We start from the raw sequence: 15863 nt of genomic DNA, 5'->3' as shown, positions 1-15863 counted from the left end.
TAGCAAAAATAATTTTTTGAATTTGACATAATCATATGTCAAGGAACGTTAACTTTATGTTTTTTGCGATAATCTCACTTATTATTGTTTTTATAAAAAAAATTAATATTGGCAACATCGTTTATCAGGAATCAATTGACGACTGAAATAAATAAATAGGAAGAAAGAATAACTAGAACTATTTCTCTTGGTCTTCAATAATTTCTGAAACGAAAACGCACACCCAGTATTCACTAGTCTATAGACATCTTAGACTGCAAGTAATGTTGGTACTGGTAACAGAAGTACATCGAAGTGTCGCCCGGAAAGTGATTCTAATTATGTTTACTTCTGTATGGGAGTACCATGGTTTGTATAAAGGTGGGGGAGGTGGGTACGAAATATAGCAGACTTTGGACTAAAGGGTTTCTGAGATGATGTATGCATTCGAGACTGGAATGGTCGGTAAAAAACCGGTGAGTATGAAAGAGTGTATTTAGTCATGTACGCCACTACTTCCCGGTACTGCCGGCGATACAGTGGCAGTGGACGGCTGCTCACCGGTATTTTACCGGCGACGATCACCGGTGTGTGCAAGGTCCCGTTCCCACATGTGGTTCACTATTGGAATTTGGACGACCAGTACAAAGTCGGCCGTCCAAAATCGGTGTGTGTGCAACTAGCGAAAGAGTACAGCTGGTTGGTGTCAAAAAGTAGTTGGGTATTCTTTGGTTGGTGTACTCTTTGATGTAACCTTCGTGTACTTCCAATGATGTCACGTATTTGTTTGGCAAGTTCTTAAATTTTACAGAAATTTTTTGATGTATTGCTCTAACTAGAAATATGTTAACGTTTCGAACGGATACATTCATGAATCAATAGGTGGACTCATCGATGAATTTTAGAACTCGCCTTTTACTTCTGCATTGTTTTTTTTTACTTTTTTGTTTTTGAGTTTGAATGTAAACCATTTCTTCTTCTTCTTCTTCTCTTTTTTATAGTATTTGCTGATTGGATTTCTTGACTGTCATTTATTTGATATCACACTTTTATTGATAATGAAAGTTTACTGTGTTCAAAAAATACTTGATATAGTTGTCAACCACAAAAGAGTGTTTCGAGAATTGCTTGTTGGCACATATATATACAAGAAAAAAATGAATAACTTAAATAGGATTACAAACGTTTTTATTTACTCGAAAACTTTTCAGTTTAGGTATAGGAACGATGTAGGTACATCATTCGTAACGAATGTAGGGGACATTCATCTTGAGTCCACAATATATGGGGTGTTCTATTTTAAAAATCAACGATGATGAAGTTTGGAAATGATAAGAATTGACTCGTCATTTGTGAACACCCTGTGAAGAAATCGTTCGAATTGACTAGAAGAATATATCGAGTAAAGACTTCTGAACCAAACCCCAGGAGATTATTTTTTATTCACTCCGTGTGAAATATACTTCATTAGACACATTGATTTTACAAAAAAAATGTAACGGAATACGTAACCTCGATGAAAGTCCTCTCAGAATTCATCGCAGAATCCAAAGAAGAAATGATAATTGCGGTGTTTCATTTAAAATAAAAGATAACTTATTTGATGTACTACATTTTTCAGGAACACTTTATATAAAGGAAATTTGAAAACATGACATCAAATGAAGTGAATGGTCTAGTTATAAAACATCTTCAAAAATATATGTTTTGTCTAGCCACCGTCCCGTTACTCGAGACTCACCCGGTATATATATTATATTTATATTATAATTTCACGGCATTGTTGTCATAGTCACTTTTGAAAGAAATCAAACTCTTATCAGCTGATTTTTTACAGAAAAATGGCGACCTCTAGTGGGAGCAAAGAGGCTGTTTCGAATCGCGGACAAGATAAAGATCGAAGTCGTGTTGAAGTTGAAATGAGTTTCACAGAAAGGTCGGAAAGTGCCGGAGCAATAGCAGATTCTTGCGCATTCTGCGGAGCTGAAGGGAATTTATATCTCTGCAGTCGTTGTAAAGTTATACAATATTGCAGCAGAGACCATCAGATACGGGATTGGAAAAAACACAAAGTGGCATGCAGGACCGAAGTGTCTGACGATTCTGTGGAAATAAAATACGGAAATATCGTGAACAGGCGAATAACCAGAAATATTCCTGTGGAAGGCAGCTCAGAAAATGAAATCCTAAGTTCATTTGGCGAGCAACTGCTCGTAAATAATAATTACAACAGAGATATTACCTTCACAGCAAACACTCTAAAACCCACGCAAAATACAATGCCTGTAAGTGACGAAAATATGGTTGCAGCTACTGCCCGTAAGTCCCTCAAACACATACCAGATATATCCCTGCCTCCCTCAATACCCCACAACTTGGATTCCAAAGATGATTACATGGAACAGATGTGTAAAAGTGTTGTGCAGGACTTAGCAGATTATGGACTTTGTGTTTTGGACAATTTTATAGGTGCTGAACGGGGTAAGACTGTTCTTGCTGAAGTGTTGAAGATGGAGTCAAGTGGTTTGTTTCGAGGAGGACAGTTAGTTTCTTCAAAGGCCAGCAGAGAAGAAACTAAGAACATAAGAGGAGACCAGATCTGTTGGGTGAAGGGAAATGAACCTGACTGCCCTAATATTGGTTACCTGCTGGCACAAGTTGATTCTATCATCCTTAGAGCAAGTCGAATGTCTAAAAATGGACGGTTAGGGGGATACAATGTGAATGGAAGGACAAAGGTAAGTTTTCAGCTGACTTGTGCAAGTTTCAATGTTCAATGGGTCATTCCATATGAACTGAATCCATAACAAAACCTTTTCAGTAAACACTTTATTGTGAAATTTTCATAAACAGTTTTACAAAAATGCAACACGTTTTGCTATTTGCTGTAAAGTTGAGATCTGAAGAAACTATTGTATTTCGAAACACTGTTTAGTGAAAATCTCGCAACATTGTGTTTCAATCCTTTATGGATTTTAATCGAGTATCGGCCAATTCCACCAAATATAACAAAATCATTTTGAATTCTTATAATTTTGCTAATAGAACATGCTAAAGAACATTGAAAATCTAAAATTTAACATTTTTAGTGTAACTAGTTTTTGACTTATCAAGGTTAAAAATTGAAAGTTGAAATTTTGCTTTTGCTTTTGTACTTTTAAAATTTTTCCTCTCAGACACTGTCTCCTAGAAAGTTAGAACTGGTGTACTTTTCTTTAGATTTCAAAGCGTTTATTTGGATCAGACAGTATTTGGTTAAAGCACTTATTTTTTTAAATTAAAAGGATATATTTTTAGGATAGAATAATTTTTGGGAAAGAAAGTTTTTGGCCTTCTTTTTGTTCATCTCCATCCAGTTTGTGTCTAAAAGTTACTTCTGTGCATGATGCACACATCTTTGTATAGAGTTGATTTTTGAAATTGATTACTTTCTTTCTATCTTTAGAAGATTCCCACATTTTTTGTATCAAGATGGGGAATTAGAATTCCCAAAACTTTCTTTCGCAAAACTTATTTTTTTTTGTAAATTATCAACTCAGAATAATATAAGAAAACCTGTCAGTCATCCAAATACTGAATATTTTTTTAATCTAATTGAGATCGCAAACTTGAGTTTTGTTGATATGTTATCTTTTGAACATCAATTTGTAATATATTCAAGAAACACTTTATTGTGAGATTTTTAGTAAACAATTTTGCAAAATGCAACACGTGTTTCACTATAAAACAGCTTATTCAAGCGTGTGTGTGTGTGTATATAGACACGACTGAAGATGATATCGTATAACGAAACACGTGTCACAATTTTGTTAACTTCCAAGTGAAAATCTCACATTGAAGTGTGTTTTTTGAATATGTTATGTTCTGAAGAGACCATGCCCGGTACTGATGATGAGGCAAGTACCCCCAAAACCGGTCACCAGTTGATCGTATCGACCAAATTAAATTAATTTCTGCTTTTCATAGTGGGAAGTAACTTGCAACGAAGTTTCTAAATGGAAGACGTTGCACTGTTGCCTGATGGTTCTACTTCAGCTTTCTGAGAGGCATGGGTTAGTTGGGTATTTGCCACACGTACCTACAGAGTAGGCACCTAGAGAGTAGATACGTGTGACTATTGTACCGTATTTTCATAATTTCACTAGTTTTATATTGTTTTCTATGCGTGTTTTCTTATTTGTATTGTTTTATAACACCTTTCATTTATTTTGTACTGAATGAAATTGGATCTGAATGAATAATTAAATGAATAAGTAATAACGTCAGACACACACGATGAAAGCCAGAAATATTAAAAAAAAAATTCTTCAACTATAGGTGAGGCAGTAACATTGAGAATTACAATTCTTTCTCACCCAGGATTAAAGAATATTAATCACATGTGTATCAGTTGATCACACAAATATTTATTTAAGGGTCAAAACATGTTCAATACAATAATGAAGGAGCCCAAAATCAGCCTAAAATTATTGCAAATTCGAAGTGAAGAATTTTGATTTGGTTCTCTAGCTTCACCTTTAAGCTGAATCTTCGTTAAATGTAGAGGAAAACATTCTGGAATTGAGAACAAAATTAACCTGAAATAATGACGAAAAAATAAATATGAAAATTCTAAGTGGTTCTGCTAGCTTAACGGGTCAGAAATTTTATATATGGTCAATATATATTCTCCTTCAATGACTTGAAGGAGAATATATTGAAGCGAAGTTTAATAAACTGTGTATCTCAACTGTACCATCCACGAGTATCTTACATTTCTAAAAACTAATATGTATGATACTGTATCCACCATTCATTCTTATAATATTCGACTTAAAAATAACCTAGTTTCACAATATCACAGGTTAATAAAACCAGAAATTATGAAATCAGCTGTGATCCAATTTTCTTCAACGAAATTCAAGAATCTCTAAAGTATATCCTTTCTAAAAGACGTCTACAAATAATAAAAGAACTGCTTGCCAAAAAAACAAATTTTTGAACCATTCTTATCCAATGACAAGAATTCTTCAATAAGAATTCTGACAGTGTCAAGGTAAGTACAGACCAACCAACAAAATGTTGGCAACATGTTGAATATGGTGTTGTCATCGTGTATCCCATCAAACAAGCAACTAGTTGATGTTGATGGATACTTGTCAACATAGAGCGGAATGACATGAAAAAATTCGCTTGTATCCATATTTTCCATTTCATATGGAAAACATCGGTCAGTCTATGTGTTGTTGGCAACAAGGGGTGTCGTTAGTGAGCCTTTTCATCACAGTCTACATCTGCCAGGTACGTTATTTGTGAATATTTTTATTACTTGAAAAACTTTAGAATGTACTTCATTCTTATTCTATTCAGCAGCAAACATAATATGGACCAAAGAGCTGCTGATAAAGTTAATTGAAATGTTTAAAACTGCTCCGGCATTGTGGGACAGCGAATTGCAGAACGACCTACCATCATTCAAAAGTAAATCTGACATTAAGTTGTTGGCGTAGCTTGTCCCATTTGTTGAAAACTGTTTCTGCGGCCATCTTCTTTTTCGTTTTGGGTATATAATGATGAAAGCAGCACTAGCGCTAGCAGCAGCAGTGTTCAGTTCCATTTTCACTTCAAAATTGAGTTAGATTTGGACAGGCAAGTGGTTTCGGTTTGGACACGCAACACTGTCGAAGACATGTATCCGGACACAAGTTGCCAACATCCATCAACATGTTGACAACATTTTGTTTGCCGGTCTGTACTTACCTATACAGTAGCAAATGGTTTGAGTCAAAATGTATTTATAAATTTTGATCTTTGAAATTGTGTTTAAATTATATTTATTTCAAATTTGTAACTGAGTCTAGGTTCACTACTGAGTTCTTTCTGACTTGTGTGAACACAGAAGTATATAGCAACAATATATTTTCTTTTTTTATAATAATCATATTCTTCATTGCCATAAAATCAACAAATAGGACTACATATTTTTTTCGAATAGGACCAAATTGTTGTCCTATAATGAAACTTGGCTAACAGAGTAGTATAAAAACGGCATAGTTTTCTTACAAAATGAAATCAAAAGGAACCTTTTTGAAATGTCAAAAAGAAGTGTTTATTGTAAAAAGAAAATCAGTACAATACTGTCATTTTGCACATCAAATAAAAGACCTTTAAACGCTGAGGAAAATGACACCAGTTTGAACTTTCTAGGTGAACTAGTGTGTGATATAAAAAATTTTCAGAAAGTTCAGTTTTATCACATTTTTTACCTTTAATGTTTTGAAAATTAAATGTTCTACAAATCTGAAATTTTGGAATTCAATATTTTTTGAGAGTAATGAAATTTTTTTATTCCCATTTTTAATGTCGCTCAGTATGTAATATTTTTGTTTTGTATTTATAGACTTACATAATCGGACAAGGTCTACACCCCGTAAGAGTCCTTGTACCAAAAAACCAATAAAGATTATCTACCTATATATCTATTCTTGAGTAATTGTGAGAGATTTGTTGCAAAAGAAAAATTAATTGTCCTGCTCACAAGTTTTTCCATGAATGCTGACTTGATATCAAGTTGGCAAAGCTTCCCTAGAAAATTCTTGATAGAACTCAAATGTTGAAACTACTGTAAAAAATATTTGTTGAACAATGGGAATGTTCCTCCTGACGAAAGTCAAGTAGTTTTCATAAAAGAGCATTTTAAACGCATTTTAAACTTATCATTTCAACCTTTTTCTTAAAAAAAAATATTTAAATACTTGAAAAAGAGGAATGAAATAATGCATTCAACATTCAAAGGGATTCGTTTCAATTTCATCATTTGGCAACATCGGTTATAGCTAATAAAGGACAATGAATCTGTTACCTGTATGAGACAAACAAAGATGACATATTTCAGAGGCGTGCTGTTCTGTTTACTTATGTTCCGAGCTCCGAGACATTCTGTGACATTTTGTGCACCTAACCTATCTTCCTCTATATAAATAAATAACAAAACAACTGTTGTTTATGTGGCTTGTGGAGGTGGTATTGAACTATAATTTATATTTTATCTTAATTGTTGATTTATAAAGATAATTTTCCTTTTTTAAAGTAGAATATCTAGGTACCTATAAATTATTTCAACTTGATATAGGCGCCGTTGCCAATATATGAATTAGAAACAAATCCCTTTTAAAATTAAAACCCAACATTTGAAACATCAATTTGAATACTTTTCGAAGTGAATTTGAAAAACTCATGAATTAAACTCAACTTTATTTTATTCAACTTGCATTTGCTGTAAAATAGAGGAACATTCCCCATTGTCGTATCTTATTAGATATGACAATATCTAAATCACATTTCTCTAGAAATTATTGCATTTTTCCAGTCATGTGTTGTAAGAATATTTTGCACCATATGACAACGCAGCAATAAATGTATAGTGGAATCGGGACCATGTCTAATCTGTCGCCGCCTATAATCCTACACGCTTATCACTGTTGATTGTATAAGGTTTGTTCAGAAACATACATTCGATTAGCACTTTTTTTATGTTCGTACAGTCTTCTCGAATATATGTTCACAGGTTCAGCTGTTCAGCATGTTCCGTTTGTTGATGAAAGACCGGCCTAAAAGTTATATCAGTATTGACAGTGGCATACGGAGATTGTACTTTGTGGTAGAAACATTTTTACAATTCGATTCGTGATTTTTTTATTTTTGTACAATTCTCGGATATATGTTCACACTTCCACCTGTTCAGCATGTTTAGTTTGTCTCTCTTGCAAGACATAGAAGTGCTCTGTAAAGAGGCGTTTCATTACTTGTCCTCCAATGCTGTTGGCGTTTAGCATTGTCTGATTAATTTGTGTTGTTTCTGAAACAGTGTCATCGCCTAAAAAAACAGTCATCAAGAGTGTATCATTATATAACATTTTAATGAACTGTACTACAGCAAGCGCCAAACGAGATGGCTAGCGTGTACTAGTACCTAAAATACTAAATAAAATATGAAAAAAATTACTAAGAAGTCATGTTCCATTTGCTATCCCAATCAAAACTAATTATAGGTACGACACTGGCCGGCAAGGGGCTTATCGTAATCCAATAGTAATTTAGTTGGAGAGTCTATAACTGGGCGATCACGTTTGGCCATCACGTTTGGCGCTTGCTATAAGTATAAGAATTCATTTAAGTAAACCTCAATTAAATTGATGGATTCAGTGTTTACTATCTAAATTGAAAGCAAATTGCCAAAAACGACTCTCCTCTATAGGAACACTTAACAGATTGTCTCTGGCCTGGATTCCTGGCCATACTGGCCTGGAAGGCAATGACGATGCTAACTCCCTTGCAAAGGGAGGACCAGAACCTGTCATTGGCATCGTTTTAGGCTTTTGCCAACAAACTTTGAACACCTGAATCACAAGATTCAGAAGAAGATTTATGGAGTTCTGGCAGAATCTTCCAGGATTGGCTCACTCCAAAGCATTTATTAACCCTTCGAAGCTTGATAGGTACCAAACAGTTTTTGGACCACAGAAGGGATGAACTACGATGTCTAACAGGCCTTCTCGTAGGTCACTGTCATTTGAATAATCATATGCAGAGACTCAGACTGCCTCTGTTTTGAAAATGATGAAACAGCAGAGCACATACTTTGTGCCTGCCCCGCTGGGGACCGAATCAGGTTTTCAGAGTTCGGCAGAGCCATCTGACCTGAAAGACCACTCACCATACAAACTTATCGGCTTCGTTAAGAAGCTGGGTTTATTTGGTCGAGTGTGAATAGGTGTGAGCCACAATAAACCCTTACGGGTTGCGGTGGAGGGTCGAATGGACCTATCCACTTTGGACCTAACCTAACCTAATCGTTACTACGTTGTAGAAGATGATCATGAAAAATGAGAAATGAAACTCTGTTTTTTTACCACTTGAATATGTAGCTAAAGTTTCGTCCTAAAGGAACGAATACTACAGTAACGTTAGTTACAAATACAAGTGGTAAAAAATATAAAGTTTCATTTCTCATTTTTCAATGTACCATAATTTTTAGTTAATTGAAGCTGACTGAACATAATTACCAAAACAAAAACGAAAGTGACAAGGTTTCAATGACTACCTGAAGAAAACTGGTTTCAACGACTACCACCAATACAATTAAAAATCCATTGACGTAATGACGTGATTTATATTGTTGAACTTCAAAATAGTTGGGAGAACCATTATAATTTATTGAATTTTCGGAATAACTGCCTTTGTCGGCAACAGCGCAACACAGTGCAGCAAAATTTACTATTATTTGTATAGCTCAGTGCCTGGCTTTTAACGGGTCTGAAAACTGAGAATTGTATTGACATGCTAATAGTCACGTAGGCACGCACTACCTCAGACTGTTATCTAAATTGATTGTATTTTGTTTATATTGTTTTCGTAGATTCGGATATTTCAGTTGTTTTGTTTTGATTATTCCTTGAGCATTCAATTATAATGGGAACTGATTGAAATTCAAAAGGTACAGGGAGCTAAAATATAAATGATGTGCACTTGTACTGCTTCTATTATAGATAGATAGATTTTTATTGATCCTTTTTGCTACATAATGTGTAGATGGGATAAGTCATAATTGTAGTTAAGTTATAAACATGCAAACATATAAACATACAAAGGTATAAACAAACATATAAATAAAATTCTAGGTCTAGATAGAATGCAAGTAAACTAGGTTTCACAATAAAAATAATTTTGTCGAAATAAGATGTGGTACAAAATACATTATTTAAATATGAATAGAAAAAAAAAGAAAAAATGTGAATCACCAGCTTGCTTAGAAACAATAAACAAAGAGAGGTAACAAGGACATTTTGAAATAAAGTTTTCAAAAGAAACACGATCGCTCATTGCTTACTTCAAGTGTAAATTGGTCTACTGTGTAAAAACGTTTCAATTTTTTTTTTGAAGATATGAGGAGACAAGAGTCTTTATATCGTTTTATACATTCGAATGCCGGCAAATTTTGGAGATTTTTCATATTTTGCGTGATGATGTTTTCGTGTTATGATCATATCTTTTTTTCTTATTTTATAGCTATGCATTTCTGTTTTTGTTTGGAAAAGTTCTTTATTTTCACGTACATATGTCAACGTTTTTAAAATGTACAATATTTTATTTTGTTGGAATATATTTCTACATGAAGTTCTAAAGTCTAAATTAAATATCAATCTCAGCAGTGCTTTTTGTTTTATAAAAATCCTGTCTGATCCAGTAGCTAGTCCCCAGACCGAAATATTTTGATACACTTGCCATGTGAGGAGTGAGTCAACCATTGTTCCAAGAATTTTGTCGAGTTGGTCAGTTCTAAAGGTTTATTTTGGAAACTGAGATTGAGATTATGTTGACTTCTCGATGAATTCGCGAATTGCATGTATACCGTTTTGTTCTGGTTGACAATGAGTCCGTTACACCACCCAATAAATTCGATTAGAACAGAATTTACCATTTGTGTCATATCGTCAGATGTTTTACTAGAAAGAATGATAGACGTGTCATCTGCATAGAGAAATATACTTGTTCTATTATACCTACCCCAACAATTCGTTTTTTTTCCCGGAACTGCTAATGGTTGCCAATTCCAAAAATGTGTTTCCAAACTATTCATTTTATTTAGAATAGGCCCTGACCCATACATTTTCAGTTGTATTGCAAAGAAAGATGTTTACCTGAAGAGGACTAAGCTTCCCCTTTCCTTTGAAGTCTTTTATTGCCGTAATAAATGAATATTCGTCTGCTGCTTAATTTTAGCATCATTTGTCCCTTATACACCCCATTTCTTTAGTTGGTCGTAGACTTGATCTTTCAGTGTATTTTACATCCATAGCATCGTGTAATAGTCTGGTCACAAGATTATTTTTTTTGGACTTGGCACCGAAAATAATGATCTAGAGCTCATTTGATTCGGAATGATATCTAGCAACTTTTTGAAAAATTTCAAGAGGGTCTCGAAAAAATTGCAACAGTTATAAACAATTTGGCACCGAAAATAATGATCTAGAGCTCATTTGATTCGGAATGATATCTAGCAACTTTTTGAAAAATTTCAAGAGGGTCTCGAAAAAATTGCAACAGTTATAAACAATTTAGTAAAAAAAAAGGGGGTTTGGTTTTTTTGCACATATCTCGGAAAATATTAAAGGTATCCGAAATTTGAAAAAAGATCCTCAGAGGAGGAAATTTCCTAAAAAAAAGTCCCACCTCCCGAAACTCTATCGCCAATATTTATAATTTTAATTTAGAGGCGGAAATAGCGCTAAAAGCGGACGATGCGAGTTCCGCACGCGCTGGCCGATACGGACCTTTGAAAAATAAAAATTATTTTAACCCATTAAATATCATTATTAAGAAAAAAAATTTACATACCTTCTAGATACATACCTTCTTTGAATAAACGAAAGTCCATGGAAAAAACATTCCCGTGATTATTTGATTAGATATACTTGACTAATATTTACAAGATTTGAATTTACATAAAAACCCTGATAATTTTCAAACTAAAAACCTCAAATTTCGTTCACGTCTAGGAGCTTTTCTTGAAAGCCTTCAAAAAAGATTCCCGTTGGAAAAATTAAAAAATTTCTATCAAAGACATTAAAAAGTGAAAAATTCAATTAAACCAATAAAAAAAATTATTTTTCCAATATTCAAGTTTATTCGTATTCTTATTATTTAAAGTTACATAAAAATTATTTTTCATAATTTTTAGCTCTATTTGTTTAAAAAATTGTTATGAACAACGGTATTGTTTATAAGATATTTGAAATTTTTTTTGAGGGATTTTCATTAGTGATGAATATTATGATTTTTTAAAACAAAATCGTTTCTATAAAAAGATGTATTGCCTAAATAAACATCAATTTTTTGCTAAGAAATATGAATTATAAGGAACGATTTTTTTTAAATCATAATTTGTATTTCTCTTTGATATTCTGAAAAAAAATGTTTGAATCTATATTTTCTTTATTTATTTAATAAACAATTTGTTTTAAACAAATCAATTTTTACGATATATTTTCTTTAAATACTATCAAAAAAACAAAAACAATCGTTTCACTTTTTGTGTAAAAAAAGAAAAATATAAAAAAAATTGTAAAAAATTGGAGACTCTTTTTTTATAGTAATCACTAAACAGTCTAACAGATACAACTGCAGTGCACAATCTAGGGAGGGGGGTGGCAAACCGGGCAATTGCCCGGGGCGGCAAAATTGAGGAAGACGCGGCGTCGACGGCAAAAATTTGAAGTATGGTTAAACAAAAAAAAACACATTCTACATAAAAGTTGTTAGAATATAATATATTACTATTGACATCACTGGATGCTGGATTTGAAAAAATATCGTAAAACGAAACTTACTTTGTTTCGTTAATATCGGCAGGGAAAGTTTGTCTTTTTATAGGTTATGGAATAACACAAATTTGTGAACCAATTTTTTGCCTGAAAACAGAAACTTTCTGCATCAGAAGTAGCAAAAAAGGACGGCTAACTGTACACTTTCTGCGATGAGAATTGAAAATTCAGCATTTACTAAACACAACTTTACTACCATCTACGTTTTACCATTAGACTACTTTTTGATACAAATTAATTGGAGCTAATGGCTAATGTTACTCCTGATAAAGGGTTGGAACGGTGCCAATTAATATTTTTATCATGCATCATTACTTCTGTTAGTTTAGAACGCTATTTTTCGGTAAATGCTCATCAGAAAATAATAAGTCGGGTTCCAATGGAAGCAGAACTGAACGCCAAACAAAATGATGTGCCACTTGAGCCCCCTCCTGATTTAAAATTCTAAGGGTAACATCTACCTCCCCTAGGGGGTTGAAACATGAGAGCTACAAATAAGTAGTCCTTGAAAGTGTCCCCATCGACAAAAAAATTGACCTGATTTTTCGATTCCTCATATTGTTTACTGGAAGGAAGATAGTAAGGTGGGAAGTTTTCAAATTGACACCCTGTATATGAATGTGTGTATGTATAATATATTTGTGTATGTTTGTATGTATGTATGTATTTATGTATGTATGTATTTATGTATGTATGTATTTATGTATGTATGTATGTATTTATGTATGTATGTATATGTTTATATAGTGTTTTAACATCTCACTAATTTTTCGTTCTGTTTTCTTCTACTAATGTTTAGTTTTCCGTCATTACGCAGTTTGTTGATCCCAATTAAATTCATATTCAAAATAACTATTCTCATAGCTCATGTCTACTCAAATACTCTGAAAAAATTTACCCAGTTACTGAAAATCATTCAATGAATATATTCTTTAGAAAACTATTGCAAACACTGTATAATTGAACTCATATAATATTTTCGAGGAGTGAACGTGTGGGAAAGTAATTTATTATTCAACGCGAATGTTTATGTTTACACTTGACTATTTTCTTGAATAAGACCACACATGTTGAGTTCAATTGTCGATAAGGGGGCTTTCCTCGGCTATCGGTGAATGAATCGTACGATTACTTGGTTGTTATTATGCATGAGTTGAGATATTTACACTTTCAATTGATCTCAGTTCACAAGCAACGCACTGACAGTACTGACGCCCATACTGAATTTTGAAAAACAAACTTAAGAAACAGTTTTTCCACATCAGAACAAAATCACTGTCTCAACGCGCGTTTCACTAACCAAGTTAGCATCATCAGGAGATTACGAGTTGAGTTGGTCGTCTCCTGATGACTGTAGTCATTCTTGGTTCTGTGGTTCACAAAAGTAAATTCACAAGAGTTCACTCAAGTATTTATTCATAATTGCCATTCCTCCTTCAGTTGGTTATTTAAATATTTTGAAATATTTAAAGTGTACATTTATTACAAAATAATAACCCCGGTTCACTTTTATCAGCGGTCGATTCATGATGACATGATAATGTATAACTGCTAAATAAGTGAGGTAAATAAGTGGTATGTATGAGGGAGAAATAAATATAATTCTCCCTCATACATGTATGTTGTGGTGTGTTCCTTGTCGTTATTTTTAAAATCAAGATAAATAGGACACAATATTGTGGATCTGGTTAGATTTTTGGTATAATACTGGAGGAAACTGAATATTTCGGGAGTTTTCACTGTATCTGTAGAGTAAGGAGAGTGAGTATAGGCACACAGCACTTAGCCCACATGTGACCCCTTGTACATCCTCCCGAGGAGTTGTCTTCCTAGGCCATCGTACATCATGTCCTTTTCAGGAAGGTGGACAGGTTACTGGTAGATATCTCCTTTATATCGGCAGGTGTAGACCAAGACTCGCCGAACACACACTCTCTTATTGAGGGTAACTTCGGACATTCGCATAGGACATGCCTGACAGTTTCATCTTCCTGTTGACACATCCTGCATAGAGGTGTGTCTACTAGCCCCATATTATGGAGGTGTTTCCTTAGTTGACAGTCTGCCAGTCAGAAATCCTACTGTTAAGGGTAGATTTTTCCCGGTCATCGCCAGATATTTCTTCGGCGCTTGTGAGGGATAAAGGATCAGATTATTAAAAAAAAATTGATCATCAGAAATTCTCGAGCGCGTCAGATTAAGGTAGGGTGAGTTAATTACCTGCTAAAAAGTGTATATTCCAGTAATCTGACAATTTGAAAGTGAAGTAAAGAAAGGGGAGGGCAGCAAAGTTGTAAAAAAATAACGCCATTTCGACATTCTCGAGCGTAGCTAATTTTTTTTTATTTTGAAGGAAATAAAGGATAACGAAAAATATATAATCTGACGATTTCCGCAAGCCGAAATAACAAAAATTCGTCGATAAAGTTTAATGCGTGCAGCTGTATGATACCTATATTTCCCTCTCCGAGCTTCTATTCCTCTATTCTTTATTCACTTTTTCTCTATCTATTAGGCGTTTGATTCTATAAAATCCGATATACTGGCCAAGAAACTTAGTGCAATTGGAATTCGAGGTACATTTCTATCTTGGATTATGTCTTACATGAAATTTCGAAAGATGTACGTAGAATGGGATAATGTAAACTCGAGTACTTATGACTTGGAAGTTGGGAGTTCCACAAGGCTCAGTCTTGGGACCATTAATGTTTTTACTATACATAAGTGTTTTACCACAACATATCGGCACTACTTCAATAGTTCTTTTTGCCGATGATACTTCTATGTCCGCAGAAGCCGACAGTCCTTTGGAATTTCAAGAAAAATTGAATGTAATAAGTCAAAGAAATAGACTTATGGTCAATGCAGAAATAATACAAATATATACCATTCAGAATCCACAAGTTTTTAGGAGTTCACATCGACCACTCATTGAATTGGCAATTTCAAGTTGACTACGTGAGTAAAAGACTCAATAGCAGTTTCTATGCCTTAATGCAGCTTAAAAAAATACTGAGTGAATAACAACTGTTAGATGTTCACTATGCTCTTGTTAATTCTGTTCTATCTTATAGTGTGGTCTTATGGGAAGATGCAACAAATATTAACAGGGTCTTTGTTGCTCAGAAACGAATAATTTGTATGCTTCACAATCTACTTCATACTGATTCATGTAGACGTGTTTTCAAGCAAAGGAAGATATTGACAGTACCTTCTCTCTATATTTATAACTGTCTGCTCTTTGTGAAAAAACGCGAACTCGAATTAGAAACTAACTCCCAATGTCATAATTACTCAACAAGGAACGGGAATTTAATCAAACTACAACATCGTACAAAATTATTTGAAAAGACGCCATCTCTAGCAGGTTCCAAATTTTTCAATTGTCTACCTTCCGGCCTAAAAAGTGTAGCATCAATTTTAGTATTCAAACAGAGAATCAGAGACTATCTTGTAGATGGTTGTTTTTACAATATTAATAAATATTTGGAATATCCACATTCGACAATCAACAATTAATAT

General features: G+C 33.7%; 1 protein-coding gene across 1 annotated transcript in view; it reads left to right on the top strand.

Annotated features, from left to right (window-relative positions):
• The first annotated feature begins 1805 nt into the window (after window positions 1-1805).
• The window catches only part of Hph (HIF prolyl hydroxylase), a 33685-nt gene continuing 19627 nt past the window's right edge, over window positions 1806-15863 (top strand). The window contains exon 1 of the mRNA XM_074171310.1: window positions 1806-2717. Coding sequence (XP_074027411.1) covers window positions 1821-2717 — 897 coding nt within the window. The 5' untranslated portion in view covers window positions 1806-1820. The remainder of the gene's footprint in view (window positions 2718-15863) is intronic.

This window comes from Leptinotarsa decemlineata, unplaced genomic scaffold, assembly GCF_025532065.1.
Source record: "Leptinotarsa decemlineata unplaced genomic scaffold, Ldec_3_MD MMD2_tig00000010_RagTag_RagTag, whole genome shotgun sequence".
NCBI classification, from domain to species: domain Eukaryota; kingdom Metazoa; phylum Arthropoda; class Insecta; order Coleoptera; family Chrysomelidae; genus Leptinotarsa; species Leptinotarsa decemlineata.
The sequence above is the reverse complement of the archived record's forward strand: the minus strand, read 5'-3'. Positions and strand labels throughout refer to the sequence as shown.